Raw genomic sequence first — 15,659 nt, forward strand, 5'->3', positions numbered from 1 at the left:
AGTAGCATCATTTTAAACTGAACCTGTGCAAGTAAGTGTTGGTATGTGGGCAATCGTGCCCTCTGGTAGACTGCTGCTCGATTCCCGACTTGAACTCAGGGGAACAAACACCGACCCTTGAATGAGTCTGCACGACATGATGAAGAGGCCAGGCCTCTTACACTTAATGTTGCTGGCACAAGGAGTTGCATTGCCTTAATTAAGTGAACATCACAAATCTAAATGCAGAAATCAATACGGAAATTACATAGGAATGTCTCAAATATTACTAGACATTCAGCTGGGGATGCTACTCACTAAACAAGAATTCTTTTGTCATTATGGTTTTCTATTAATGTATTTCCTCCGGCATTTGCTAGTTTGGGCAGTTGAGGACCACTGTGTCATAATCCACCAAGATGTTTTTTGAACAATTTCTGTGGACTGTTTTTAATGTCATTTATTTTATCATTATGTTTGGTGACCCAGCACCATCTTGTTAAGTGAAGTCAACTTAATTGTCTTGTCTGTGTAGTACAATGGTGACCAATGTTGGTACTGTAGGGCAGATTTTTGCTACAACCCAGCTGCTTAATAAAAAAACAATCCATGCCAATAACAGATCTTATTTAATTTCACGACTTGTTAGAGTTGTAACTCTATAATGTCAGGTCATTCTTATAATGTGCATTATTTTTCCTTCCCAAGGAAATCCAAAAGACCTGAAGACTAAAAGGGATGAGTAATGATGGCGGGGAAGCTGCAGCCTCTCCCAGTATACAATATGTATTTGCAAGTATATTTTTATCTATTTGTACACACACTAATTGTTATGTCACATATTGGTGGATGGCACCATTTTAAATGATGGTGCCCCATTGCTACCATGGGACTGGCATTGGCTCTGCGTGTGACATCACTGTTCTAGAAGAGGGTGGCATGCATCTCCAGCCATCCTTACTTTGGATTTAGTTACTCTTTCTTTTTCCACTTTTAAAGTGTAGCGGTGTTCTGCCATGACAGATAAGAGCAGTAAGGAGCAGCAGATGAGAGATAAAGAAAGTCAATAACAGGCAGGGGTCAGAAGCCGGAAAAATATCACAAATGAAAAATGCAAGCCAGAAATGACACATTAAGAAAACACAAACAGTCAGAACACCACAAATTGATTTTAAAATTCTTAGAATTATTCAGAAACTCTGATGTCGGTTACTGTGCACTGCCATTTCAAGATTATGGGTGGCATAGCCAGCCACCACGTGTTAGCGACTGAGAGCTGTCACCAACAACAACATGGCCATGGCCAACTAAAAAAATGCATAAAGTGACAATGGCCGTGATCAAAATGCAAAAAACAAAATGATAGCATCAGGGAAATAATGATAAATACTGATAACATAATCAAAATCATCAGATACTTATAAATGACTAGCTGTGTAAGGCCGTGCTGTAAAAAGCCGAGGGTCCTAGAAACTATTGAAATCGTCCCGAGAAAAATTGAAATGTAGAATTGTCAGATAATTGAAAGGAACTACTCTGGGCATCTCTCTCTTAGGAGGATTCGTTTTGCCGACGTGCTCCCTTCACTTCTGTAGTAGAGGCTAAGCAAGTGACTCTTTCTTCGGAGGTTTTGCTTTGCCGACGTGCTGGACTCGCTTGTGTATCCTCGGAGGTGCAGCCCTTACCCCGACTCCACCTCTCACTTCCGGGCCGGACAGACACACACACTTCCATGCGTAGACGTTTATATACAAGATGTGTAGAAATGGCTTCTACAGCTTTCACACCTTAAACTTATACCCACAGTGCACTAAAAGGCACTTCCACAAAGAATTTACTTTGAGACTTTCTGCATGCTGTTTGGCTGTGATCCTCCTTTGTGCTTTGGCTCGAACTACACTCCATCTCATGCTCTTTATCTTCTCTAAACCTCCTCCGGACCCTCACCTTACTAATGTGTCCTTAACACACTGTTGGTCAGCTCATGGAGATCATTAAGGCTTGGTGGTTGATGAATTGAGAGGTCTGTCATTGATAACTGCCTTCATATTTTCAGTTCCTGCTAAATCTGCATTTAGATTATCTTCAGTTGATTATGGGGTGTCGGGGTGGTGTGTGGTGTGTGGTGCAGTAATTAGTGCTGCCACCTTGAGGATCCCAGGTTTCAAGCCCACACATGACTGCTGTTGCCTGGTACATGTTTACTGGCAGCCTGAGTTTTTTTTTAATCATTTTTAATTACTGTTATTTCTGTTGTTTTTTATCACTATTTTTTGCAACAACATTTATTGCCATTTTTCCATTCTGCGCTCTAATCTACAGACATACTGCCACTTGGTTTACAGCAACAATCCCATTGCTAGCTATATGGCTTGCAACTTGTGCCATCGTTGCACTGCCCCTATAAAAGATGGTGGCGTGTGTACACTCATATCCAGACCTTCCTAATACGAAATGAAAGACCGTGAACAGTCATCAAAAGCATATCATTGTATGGCTTTGCTTGGTTTTCATTTTTAAAAACTTTGAACTTTGGCTTAGCTATTTCCTCCGGGTGCTCTGGTTTCTTCCCACTGTTCAAAGACATGCCGGTTAGGTGAGTTGGCCCTGGTGTGGATGTGGGTGCGTGTGTGTGTGTGTGTGTCTCTGCCCTGTGATGGCTGGTGCCCTGTCCAGGGTTTGTTCCTGCCTTGTGCCCAATGCTATGACCCTGGTCTGGATTAAGCCAGTTAAACAATGACATGGCATGACTTTGGTTTGGTGTTTTGGCTTTGGCTTTATAATTGTCACGATCAGGTTTCAGGTGACTCAGTATTGATTACATTTTTTTCTAACGTCTTGGCCGCTGTTTTGTGTAAATGTCGGTAACGCCGCTTCCCACGTTTATAGGCTTCCTAGGTTGTGACCTGCGGGTAATTGGCATGACAGCATAAAAGGCTGAAGGTTCCTTTCTCTAGCTGATCTGCAGATAAAAAAGAAAAATCTTGTAAATTAAATTCCAGAAATTCTATTTACTATTTTTGCTTCTCGCAAGTTTAGTTTGGTTTGACCCCTATCCCTGTCCTTGACTCTTATTCTTGTCTCTCCACGTATTTCCCAGTTTACTTAGTAAAGTTTTACCCGTCCTCTTCTTAGCAGGACAATAATCTTTGGTAAACAACCCAAAATCGTCTATTTAAATATTTGCCTTTGAACTACCCTCAAAATTCCATTCACTTCCCCCTTGCTAAAATAAATCAAATGAACTTGTTAAAGTCAACAGATCCTTACAGTTGTCGGTGGGCAGTTTTCATGTTCTCCCTGCGTCTGCATGGACCATCCAGTCACACCCCATTGACATCCGTGTCAGGTAACTTGGCGATTGAGTCTGTGTGTGGGCACTACGATGGACTGGCACCTTGAGTCAGGTGCGGCCAGAATAGGCTGCGGCCCCTGGGACCTTCAATTGAATCTATTGGGTCTGAGAGTATTATGGTATGTTATTTCCTGCTCATTAACACAATTCTACCTCATAAGCTGAATAATTTTAATGCTATCATCATTCTATTTTCTGTCTTTTATTGAAACTCATCTGTCTATTCAATCCATTCTAACGGTCTTGTGTATGCAATCCACACTTGTTACTAATGGATCATCCTGGGAGTTGAAAGCGCACAACAGGAATAAACATCAGTGAAAGGCTGGCATTGACTGGAAGATCGTTGCATAATCGTGGGCTGTTACAATGAGGATTTCAATTAAATATGCTTTATTCATTCACAATGTATATTTTAAAACCTGTGCCTTACTCATTTCTCAGACAGAATGGTTATTCTGTTTCATTGACATTTACATGGTGTGTCTTAGGTATGGCTTCTTGCTTTTTGGGTAGCAAACCACATCACCGTATTCTGCTATTGTGACAGTCTTCACACAGGCCATGGCTTCAAATGTTACCAAGATACACTTTGAATGCGAGGTTATGTTTGAGAACAAAACGCTTTTGATATATAGCTGTACTGTTTACCAGAATACTCCAGTCACACAAGACACATGCTGAAGTTATCATCTGATGACGCATTTTCCATTTGTTAATGAGTATCTAGTTTCAGTAAGCTCTGACTTATCTTTCAATCTACAAACATTTACCATAACAGACAGGGAGTACAACTTAATTTAATTACAGCAAAAACAAAAAAGCACAAGCCAGGAAAGAACGCATGGACCTCGTGAAGTCACTCAGTTTCATGATGGCTTAATGGTGTCCAATGTTTCAAGCAACTCTTCTGCCATATCCCGTGAGCTCTTGTATCTCTACAAGAGCATATATAAGGTGACGGGCCCAGGCTTTTTTCTTATGTGATGGTGTCTTCAATGGGAACCTGGATAAGCCAGTCAAGTCCACTATCACATGGTGGCAAACACTGACCAGCACTCCCAACATTCAGTCATTGCTCAAAGACATCACACCCAGTAGACAGATCTTGTTTTGTACTGCTAAGATTATATTTCCGTTTGTTGTCACCGAAGGCGCTCTCAAGTCACACCGAGCTGGGCTTAGTTGGGCTTTACTAAAGCCTTGCCAGGTCCTGTTATGAGCTCTGGAAAGCACCATCCTGGTGGTGCTAAGTGAATGTGCACAACGTAACAAAGTACTCTCACTCCTGTTTAATCCAATTCAGGGTGAGCACTGGGCACACACAGGACACCAGTCCACAGGAGGGCCCACTGATGCACCCACCCACACTCAATTTGGAATTGGCAAATCACCAAACCTGCACGTCTTTGCTTTACTTTGCTCTTCTTACGCCCAAGTAAATCAGGCCTTTTACTCCATGGCTGGCAGCTGGCACTAGTCTCATAGAAAAAATATGGTGGGCTTAAAGTGAAAATAATAGTTCAGAAAAGGTGTCAAGATATGATGTGCAAAAAACGTGAGATTAGCACAGCAGGTCCCTATACTGGGATGTATAGGAGGTTTACTATCAGTGTTTTAGTGAGAAATAACGATGTTCATGTCCACCACCGTCAAAGTTTTTCATTGCTGTGGTGTGCAGAAGCTAAAGTGCCATTAATTTAATGCAGCAAAGAATGGAATATTCACAAAAATCAGACAAGCCAGATATCAGGTTTCCATTTAAGCAGCGTCCAATCTGAAGTGCGAAATATCTTTACAGCTGCCAATCCAATTCCTTTTCCACTTCCGATCTATATCTACAGTTAGGTCCATAAATATTTGGACAGAGGCAACTTTTTTCTAATTTTGGTTCTGTACATTACCACAATGAATTTTAAATGAAACAACTCAGATGCAGTTGAAATGCAGACTTTCAGCTTTAATTCAGTGGGGTGAACAAAACGATTGCATAAAAATGTGAGGCAACTAAAGCATTTTTTTAACACAATCCCTTCATTTCAGGGGCTCAAAAGTAATTGGACAATTGACTCAAAGGCTATTTCATGGGCAGGTGTGGGCAAGTCCGTCGTTATGTTATTATCAAGTAAGCAGATAAAAGGCCTGGAGTTGATTTGAGGTGTGGTGCTTGCATGTGGAAGATTTTGCTGTGAACAGACAACATGCGGTCAAAGGAGCTCTCCATGCAGGTGAAAGAAGCCATCCTTAAGCTGCGAAAACAGAAAAAACCCATCCGAGAAATTGCTACAATATTACGAGTGGCAAAATCTATAGTTTGGTACATCCTGAGAAAGAAAGCAAGCACTGGTGAACTCAGCAACGCAAAAAGCCCTGGACGTCCACGGAAGACAACAGTGGTGGATGATCGCAAAATCATTTCCATGGTGAAGAGAAACCCCTTCACAACAACCAACCAAGTGAACAACACTCTCCAGGGGGTAGGCGTATCGATGTCCAAGTCCACCATAAAGAGAAGACTGCATGAAAGTAAATACAGAGGGTGCACTGCAAGGTGCAAGCCACTAATAAGCCTCAAGAATAGAAAGGCTAGATTGGACTTTTCTAAAGAACATCTAAAAAAGCCAGCACAGTTGTGGAAAAACATTCTTTGGACAGATGAAACCAAGATCAACCTCTACCAGAATGATGGCAAGAAGAAACTATGGAGAAGGCATGGAACAGCTCATTATCCAAAGCATACCACATCATCTGTAAAACACGGTGGAGGCAGTGTGATGGCTTGGGCGTGCATGGCTGCCAGTGGCACTGGGACACTTGTGTTTATTGATGATGTGACACAGGACAGAAGCAGCCGAATGAATTCTGAGATGTTCAGAGACATACTTCTGCTCAAATCCAGCTAAATGCAGTCAAATTGATTGGGCGGCGTTTCATGATACAGATGGACAATGACCCAAATCATACAGCCAAAGCAACCCAGGAGTTTATTAAAGCAAAGAAGTGGAAAATTCTTGAATGGCCAAGTCAGTCACCTGATCTTAACCCAATTGAGCATGCATTTCACTTGTTGAAGACTAAACTTGGGACAGAAAGGCCCACAAACAAACAGCAAGTGAAAGCCGCTGCAGTAAAGGCCTGGCAGAGCATTAAAAAGGAGGAAACCCAGCATCTGGTGATGTCCATGAGTTCAAGACTTCAGGCTGTCATTGCCAGCAAAGGGTTTTCAACCAAGTATTAGAAATGAACATTTTATTTCCAGTTATTTAATTTATCCAATTACTTTAGAGCCCCTGAAATGAAGGGATTGTGTTAAAAAAATGCTTCAGTTGCCTCACATTTTTATGCAATTATTTTGTTCACCCCACTGAATTAAAGTTGAAAGTCTGCACTTCAACTGCATCTGAGTTGTTTCATTTAAAATTCATTGTGGTAATGTACAGAACCAAAATTAGAAAAAAGTTGCCTCTGGCCAAATATTTATGGACCTAACTGTATACAAAATCCGACATGTGTCTCTATGTCTGTCAATGTTTCACAAGAGAACTACTTAATGGATTTAGATCGGGTTCTCCAGCCGTCCGGAGTTTTTTTGTGTTTTTTTTCTCCTCCCTGGCCATCAGACCTTACTCTTATTCTATGTTAATTAGTGTTGTCTTATTTTAATTCTTACTTTGTCTTTTTTCTCTTTTCTTCATCATGTAAAGCACTTTTAGCTGCATCATTTGTATGAAAATGTGCTATAGAAATAAATGCTGTTGTTGTTGTTGTTGTTTTCTCTAATTTGCTTGAACATTCCGGTTGATTTTGTGACTTCTCTCATCGCGCCAAGAATCATAGTTTGCTTGCGGTACTGATTTATTTGTGCAAATCCAAGAGAGACACTGTGGGCTGAGGGGAGCCAGGCGGGGCCTTCCACACTCATGCGCCAGCCTCCGTTCAAGTCGTTCTACCTCTCACCACATATTGTAGCGTACCTTGCTTCCGCTTAGCTAGTGATACCTGTTTGTTCAGCAGACATTATCATCTACAGATTAGTAAAGAGTAATGTTTGACGTTTTTGAGAGAGAGATCATAGCTACGTGTGTTTTAGAGGGTACCTGCTCATTGGCAGAAATATCACAGGGGTGCACAGTAATTTGGGGTTATAGTAGCAGCAGACATAACTTCTTACTTTTCAGTTAGTGCTGAAGAACACTAGGGGAAATCGAGCAAGGATCATGACCAGTGGACTGTCCACTTTAGCTGTCCTATGTAGACAAAACAGCAAAGGCAGAACCTCCTTTGGTAGTGGAACTTCAATGACTTCACTCTAGCATCCATGTGTTAAATCAGATTGGCCAGTGTTTAAAAAGTACTCCAAGAATTCAGGTCAGCTACAACATGAGGAGACATCTTAGTCAGAGCTTAGAGCTGAGCCACACAAAGGAAGGCAGGGCTATGAGAACCAAACCAGCCGTCCATTCTATTATGGACACCTCGTAAGAAAAGAAAGCTTTTGGGAACACATGATGGAGGAAATGACCAGGAGATGAAAGAAACAAAACTAAAGTAGAAATAATCTTAGTCTTAAAGTGAGCAGGGGACAGACAACCAAAACAAAAATGGAAAGATTGATTTGACAGTTGAAACATGAAACACTAAACCAAAGTCATACTTAAAATGATATTGTCCTATCAATAATGTTTGATGTTGACTTTATTGTGAATCCAAAAGCTTGGATGCTCTCCACTCTGCACCACCATCCTCAATCAGTGGGATGCAATAAGACCAACTGTCACATGACATCCATGTCACGTGACTAGTAATGAGTACCGTTGCTACAAACAACATTTCTGTAGCCGTGATTGCTACAGAAATGGCACCATAATGAAGTCACTGCTGCGGTGGGCTGGCGCGCTGCCCAGGGTTTGTTTCCTGCCTTGAGCCCTGTGTTGGCTGGGATTGGCTCCAGCAGACCCCCGTGACCCTGTAGTTAGGATATACAGTAGCGGGTTGGATAATGGATGAACGGATAGATGGATGAAGTCACTGTTAGAATGATAGAAATTACACACAACTAGAAAAATAAGTCTAAAATGTTCAAATATGGACTGAACTCATTATTAGGAGGTCATGATTTATAACATGAATAGCAAAATAAAGCCACTGAAACGTATGTCAGCTCACAAGTGTACCCTATGTTAAGACCCTCCACAATGTGCTTGATCAGGGTGATGGCTGTAGCTGGCCACCTCAAGGACTAGTTGGCAAGTGCATATTGGATACTTGACCCATCTACAAGGTGTAAAGCCTTAGCAGATGCCTCCATGAACCTGTCTGCTGAAGTTCACCATTATTGTCTTCAGACGTCAGCATGGCATACCATTGTAATAGGTTCTTTTTGCATGGACATTCATCCCATTGTGCATTGTTCACCACACTCACTGGTCTCCCAGGACATGAACTCTGACTCTCACTCCACACAGAAACCAGAACAGGTGTGTCTTAGCAAAAGGAGAACTCCACAGTCTCAAGTGAGTAAGTGGGTATCTGACTGTGAAAGGGGGGCTTTCCTCTGCCATCTGAGGTCTGCTTTACCACGTCTCCCTCTCACTTTCAATCAGAGTACCAGAATGGTACTTATGATCCCCCAGCTTTTGACACAACCTCCTCAGTCCTGCAGGTAGGACCGCTAAGGCTTTGACCTTCTCACTTGCGCCGTTTCCCTTTGTGTTTACACATTTAGATTTGACTCAAACTGACTTGCAGTCCAGAAGTCCCCAGGGCACAGGTAGGTGAAACGATTCCCTCAGAATCTCATGGGAAGACCGCAGTAGGTATTAAACTGGCAGTCTCAAGGTTTACTGGCCAAAGTATCAGCCACATCGCAGCCAGGTTCCCTGTATATGTACTGTTGACTGGCACCCTCCACAACTCATCCTCCACTTTGTTTCAATCTGTGAATCTTCTTTGTCCCAGGCTATGGACCCGACATCTTGCCAATTGCATTTTAAAACTGATGTTGTTTGCTTCAACGAGTGACACTTCAGTCTCTCTTCTTGCTGTGTTGTCCTGTTGACTACAGCAGCACTAACACATACGGTCTTGTACTCTAAAGCACTTTATGGGAGAAGGCGCTAAATACAAAACAGCCAGACAGATGATAGATTGAAACAAGAGGTATTTCCATCCATCCATTATCCAACCTGCTATATCCTAACTACAGGGCCACGGGGGTCTGCTGGAGCCAATCCCAGCCAACACAGGGCACAAGGCAGGAAACAAACCCCAGGCAGGGCGCCAGCCCACCGCAGGGCACACACATACACACACCCACACACCAAGCACACACTAGGGACAATTTAGGATCGCCAATGCACCTAACCTGCATGTCTTTGGACTGTGGGAGGAAACCCACGCAGACATGGGGAGAACATGCAAACTCTACACATGGAGGACCCGGGAAGTGAACCCGGGTCTCCTAACTGCGAGGCAGCAGCGCTACCAATAAACATGTCCTCACCCACCTGGAAAGAGGAAATACATATGTAAGAATGCTGTTCATAGATTACAGCTCGGCATTCAACACCATCATCCCCTCAAAACTCGTCTTGAAGCTTGACGACCTTGGGTTGGGGACGACCATCTGCAGATGGATTTTCTCTTTCCTCACAAACAGGCCCCAAGTGGTGAGAGTCGGCAAACACACGTCCTCATCACTCATTTTAAACACAGGAGCGCCGCAGGGCTGAGTGCTTAGCCCCCTCTTGTATTCCTTGTTCACCCATGACTGTGTTGCAAAACACGGCACAAACACCATCATCAAGTTTGCAGACGACACAACCATCATAGGCCTTATCACTGACAACGATGAGACGGCCTACAGAGAGGAGGTGCTGGCATTGAGTAATTGGTGCCTAGATAACAACTTGTCTCTTAACGTCAGCAAAACCAAGGAGATGATTGTGGACTATCGAAAACAACAAGGCAGGGAACACCAGGCCATCTACATCAGTGGCATATAAGTTGAAAGGGTTAACAGCTTCAAGTTCCTCGGAGTAAACATCACCAAGGATCTCTCGTGGACCCTTCACATAGACACTGTGGTCAAGAAAGCTCGCCAGCGGCTCTACTTCCTGAGGAGGCTGAGGAAGTTTGGCATGAATGCCAACATCACCTCAAACTTTTACAGGAGTGTGGTCGAGAGTCTGCCAACGGGCTGCATTACCGTCTGGTATGGGAGCTGCTCTGCCAGCAGCCGGAAATCACTACAGAGAGTGGTGAAGGCAGCAGAGCACATCACGGGCAAGAGTCTTCCTGCCATTGAAGACATTTACCTCCATCGGTGCTTGCGTAAGACAAGCAGCATCATAAAGGACCACAGCCATCCAGCACGCCAGCTGTTCTCCTTGTTACCGTCTGGCAGATGATACAGGAGTCTGGCTGCTCGGACTACAAGACTTAAGAACAGCTTTTACCACCAGGCCATTCGACTCCTCAACAGCAACACCTGAACACTTACATACACTTACATTACATCTACATTGCATTACATCTACATACTTACACACAAACTGTACCTGCACACACTCAGAATACTGACTGGAACATGCATCTGCACTTTATGGAATATGCATCTGTACTTATAAAACATTATCTGTGCAATAACTGTCATTTGTAGTTGCTGCTCATTCAACTTATATTGCTCTATGACTTCTTTTAAAACATACACATTTTATTTTATATGGCTTGTCTATTTTTAACTTGTAATCTTTTTTTTAGCTTTATTGGATCTAGGCTGAGTGACTTGTTTTTCTCGTCATACACATTTCATTGTATGTTGACCCTGTGTTAACCTATATATGACAAATAAACCTAAACCTAAACCTAAACCTACCACTGCGCCACCATGCCGCCAAACAAGAGGTATTTGTACCACTGAATTGTTTTCTGACTTAGTGATACACCACAACAGTTTTGCGGTGTGAAGGGGTTTTCTAGTTGACCTGTCCTAAAGCTGCTGCAAAGCTTCTGAAGTTGTTCAAGGAAAACTCTACCGAAAATGACATTTTTATATGTTATTCATCCCATATACTTTGTAGTGATGGTTGAGAAAAACTTTTAATCTCATGTTATCATGCAGAATGGAGCTAAAATATCTTCTGACAGAACATAAGTCTATGCTGACCAATTGATTGATTGATTGATAGAACTTTATTTGTCCCCAGGGGGAAATTTGGCATTTTACAGTAGCTCCTTAAATAAATAAATACATAAATAGGTAGATAAGTAAATAAATAAATATGCACATACACTTTGGTCTGAACACACAACAGAATGACTCAAAAGCAAGAAAATCAAAAAGCAAGAAAAGCTCTCACTTGGGTGTCCCAGTCCCAGTGAGGCATTATGGAGGTATATTGCTGTTGGTATAAAGGAGTCTCCATAGCATTTTTTGACACACTTCTGCGAATGATTCGTTTGCTGAAAGTCCTCTGTGTTAGTGTGTCACAGAGAGGACATGCTGGTGAAAGACAACAGCAAACACTCACAAAAATCCATGAAAAGAATCTCACGGTACTCATGTCTCATAATCCACACATCAAGCCATCCAGCTGTAGACTCACGACATTCCAACCATGTGTATTTTACTAAAATATTGTTAAATAAGTCACTTCCGGAAACTGAATGAGAAGCACTTAGATGCATGCGAGCATTTGAATTGATGACCTGCCTCCATAGCTCATTCATTGGTCACAAGTCCTGCCCGGTAGCAGCTTATTAATCGGCTAACACTGTGCTTCACAAGATGTCGGCAGTGCAAAATTCACTGAGAGTTGAATACAGCTAAAGATTAAAGGTTAAACAAAAGCGAGTGAAGACAATATCAGGAAGAGAATATACCTGAGACTTGTGCGTATCTGAAATACTTCCACAAGCAGAAGGTCAAACCACCTATGCAGTTTCCCAGCCTGCTGCTGAATAATCCCAAGGGGCTCCGGGTGTGGACATGAATAGAAATGTAGAGACGGGAGGTGGGAATACAATTCAAATACCTGAGCGCGGCTAAGTGCGTTCCATGTTAGTTCATTAGTCCATGTTAGACAGTGTGGTGTAGTGGTTAAGGCTTTGGATTTCAAACCCTGAGGTTGTGGGTTCAAATCCTAATGGTTTGTGGCATCTGACCTGCCTGTGCTTCAAGTGGAAAACCCAAAGAAATGTAACCAATGGTATCATAAATGCTGTAAGTCGCCTTGGATAAAGGCATCAGCCAAATAAGTAAATGGAAATGTTAGTTCACGAGAGTCACTCATTTAATGATATTTTAGTAAAAATACACAGGTTTGGGACACATGACTGGGTGACCTGACATGTGGATCATGTGACCCAAGTAATGGCAGATTTCTTCATGGACAGTCTTGGCATTGTTTGCTGTTGTCCAACACTGCTCACCACACTTTCCTGTTCTACCAGAAATTTTGTTATTTCCATTCTTCATGAAAACATGACATTAAACTTTTTTCTCACCCACTACTACAAACTACAAGGGGTAAGTAACATATAATTTTTTTTTTTTTGTTTGAATTGTGTATTCCTTTAAAGATCGGAAATTAATTTTTTAAAACATTACCATGTTTTGATTCTTTAGAAGAATCTTCATGTTTAGTCTGTAGCTGTTTATGTCATTTCCGGACTATACCAGCAGCATGGACCACCCGGATGAGATGAGGCCGACTGACCACATTACGCTGAATGGAGGCCGCGACACACAGACAAGAGAGAGACAATCAGCACTCTGCACACTGACAGTTTCTGGGCCGGTATTCGAACCCGCGTCTCCAGAACTGTGAGGCTGCAGCACTAATCAATGGGTCTCTCATTAGAAGAATACATAAGAAGCCATCTAATTAATCTCTGATCAATTTCATGCTCATTTTTCTGCAACAGCGTTGTACGCTAATGGAGAGGTTGAACACAAATCTGCACAATTTTCTAATTATCCACTGTTTTAATCATCTTGTTGGGATAATGAAACACTGGCGTTAGGTCCAGAAAAATTTCAGATATACAACTTCCTGACTACATTAGAAACAGGCAGTGTGGCTTAGTGGCTAAATTGCTGGATTACATCGCACAAGGATGCAGATGTGCATTGTGATCCTGACTGACTCCATTTACCTGCCGGCGCACCATTTAAAGAAACAGACAAATAATGTACCAGACATTGGAAGAGCAGAACATGGTGTAGTTTGAAAGTGGCTTTCAATAAAGGTCTCAGCTAAATAAAGAAATTAATGACGGCACGTGGTTAAAGCACTGGGCTGTAAAGCATCAAGATTTTACTAAGCACTGTAATGTATGGCTTAGGAAATGAATGGATGGACAATGGACTTTTATTTATTTAGATTGGTGAAGCAAAGCTGCTGGTTCAGGTCTAACAACTGTGTGACCCTGAGTGAGTGACGTCACCTGCTAGTGCTGACATCACTGAAAGTGATTTGTAAATCACTCGAAATAATTAAATGTAACACATGAAAAGAAAAACTGTGAAAATATGAAATGATTATAGGTAAAGAAGACAAGCAAATGAATGGGCACTAAAACAATAAAGCGCTGAAAAAGTTAACAACTGTACGCCCAGAAAAAGGAAGATAAGGTTTGGAAAACTCAGCCTAAATGTCTCATTTTCTGGATGTTTGCTGATGCAGCACAATTCCTTTGTTTCAAGTGTTTGATATATGCTTACTTGAGATTTACTGTACGCACCAAAAGGGCACAGATATGCTTGGGTGTGCAGAAATAACGCATGGAGTTTCAGTATTGAGATACAAAATACATCGCAGCTCAGATGTTCAACTCCTACTTTTAAAATCACAACGTACATACTTCACATATTCAAGAGGGAATAAAAAGGGAACGGATGGGTGTGCGCTACAAGATATGGCCGAGTAGGGGTAAAGAGGCACCACAGAAAATATTAGGGTCCAATATGAGGAGCCCCTGTAGTTTGTTTATATTTCCTGCTATCAAGTCTACTGAAAGAAAAGACGGCAATCACGGCCAGGCATTGTTTCATGGCTGCGTTTCTTTGAAGTGATGCTTGAAGTCGTGTTTTACGTCATGCTGCCTGGGAACAATTTATTGGAAATGATTAAGCTTAATATTTTTTAACCTTGCCTTCTGTTTTAAGATAGTCATTATATTATATTATATTATATTATAATAACGATTTTGGAAATGAATCGATTATTTATATATTCCAAACCGCTCCTTTGACAGTCCAGAAACATGTTATTAGTTGAAATACTGGCTTGAAATCATTCAGTTCTAATAACTCAGGGGGGCGCACATGCAAATGTACGGTTGTCCCGTCTAGGTTTAGTTATTGCTTTGCCACCGTTGATACTGGGATAAACTGCTATCCTCGCGTCCTTGCAATTGTAAATGACTGGTTTACAGCAGTCCACCAGTTTCCCTCCTGGTACCTTCCAAACCTGCATCTCCCACACTCGCTTTGCAGCTTATTTAATCCCAAGCGGCTATTTGGCTTTACTTCTTGCAGGTCTCGTATGAAACTGGCTGCCTCTGACGGCTCATCCCAGGTTCGGCCGGTCACGTCCTGCGTGCGTACATTTGTCACGTCTTTACCTGGCGCAGTCGCCCACTGAATGCCAGATCGCATCCGGTTCGCTTTACTGGGCAGCTGCGCGTACTGCAGGCGCCTCCAGCGAAGTCACCGAAAGGCGAGTTTGCTGCGCATCCCCAGCCCGCGAATCACTGCAATTAGCTTCGGTAGAAACAATCGCGACCAACTGTTTTTTCTGACCATCCCCTAAACCGTAACAAAGGCAATAACGGGTCGTCTGCCAACCCCATTATTCCAATCTACAGAAGGGAGTTCGTCTATCTGAAACTGCTAAAAAATGTCTTTACTTACCTTGCATCCGAACATCAATGACAGGGTCCGGTTACTGCAGACAACCTTACACTGGCACATAACCGGCGAGAAGCACTTTATATTTTTGAAAGGGGGTGACATCACACTTAGCCCCATAGAAAGAGACGTGTAAAAGAAAAAAAAAATAAACAAAAAGGAAACACCGGCACAAAATCCGATTGGCTGCTGAGAAGCTGAGGTTCAGAGTACCCCCTCAGTCCCCGCTTGTTCTGTCCTTTTATCTCCTTACACTTTTCCACAGCCTGGCTCTTTTTCGCTCGCACCCGTCAGTTACGAGGCGCGCACTCGCGCCCAGTCGGACTTAGGAGTCCCACAGCCAATCAGCCCCGATGCTCTCTTACTACGGCTCCATAATCTACCGTACACCGCACAAGAGGAGCGCACAGA

At 42.4% G+C, this 15,659-nt stretch overlaps 1 protein-coding gene across 6 annotated transcripts in view; it reads right to left on the reverse strand.

Annotated features, from left to right (window-relative positions):
• The window catches only part of LOC114648936 (disks large homolog 4), a 745,247-nt gene that overhangs the window by 350,712 nt on the left and 378,876 nt on the right, over positions 1-15,659 (reverse strand). The window contains exon 1 of one of the 6 annotated variants that reach the window (XM_028798286.2): positions 15,252-15,383. The exons of the other annotated variants lie outside the window; for them this stretch is intronic. Within the exon in view, the coding sequence (XP_028654119.1) occupies positions 15,252-15,368 (117 nt within the window). The 5' untranslated portion in view covers positions 15,369-15,383. Of the gene's footprint in view, positions 1-15,251; positions 15,384-15,659 lie in introns of those variants that run through there. 6 annotated transcript variants of the gene reach the window in all.

The sequence above is a fragment of the Erpetoichthys calabaricus genome, chromosome 3, assembly GCF_900747795.2.
Source record: "Erpetoichthys calabaricus chromosome 3, fErpCal1.3, whole genome shotgun sequence".
Lineage (NCBI taxonomy): Eukaryota > Metazoa > Chordata > Cladistia > Polypteriformes > Polypteridae > Erpetoichthys > Erpetoichthys calabaricus.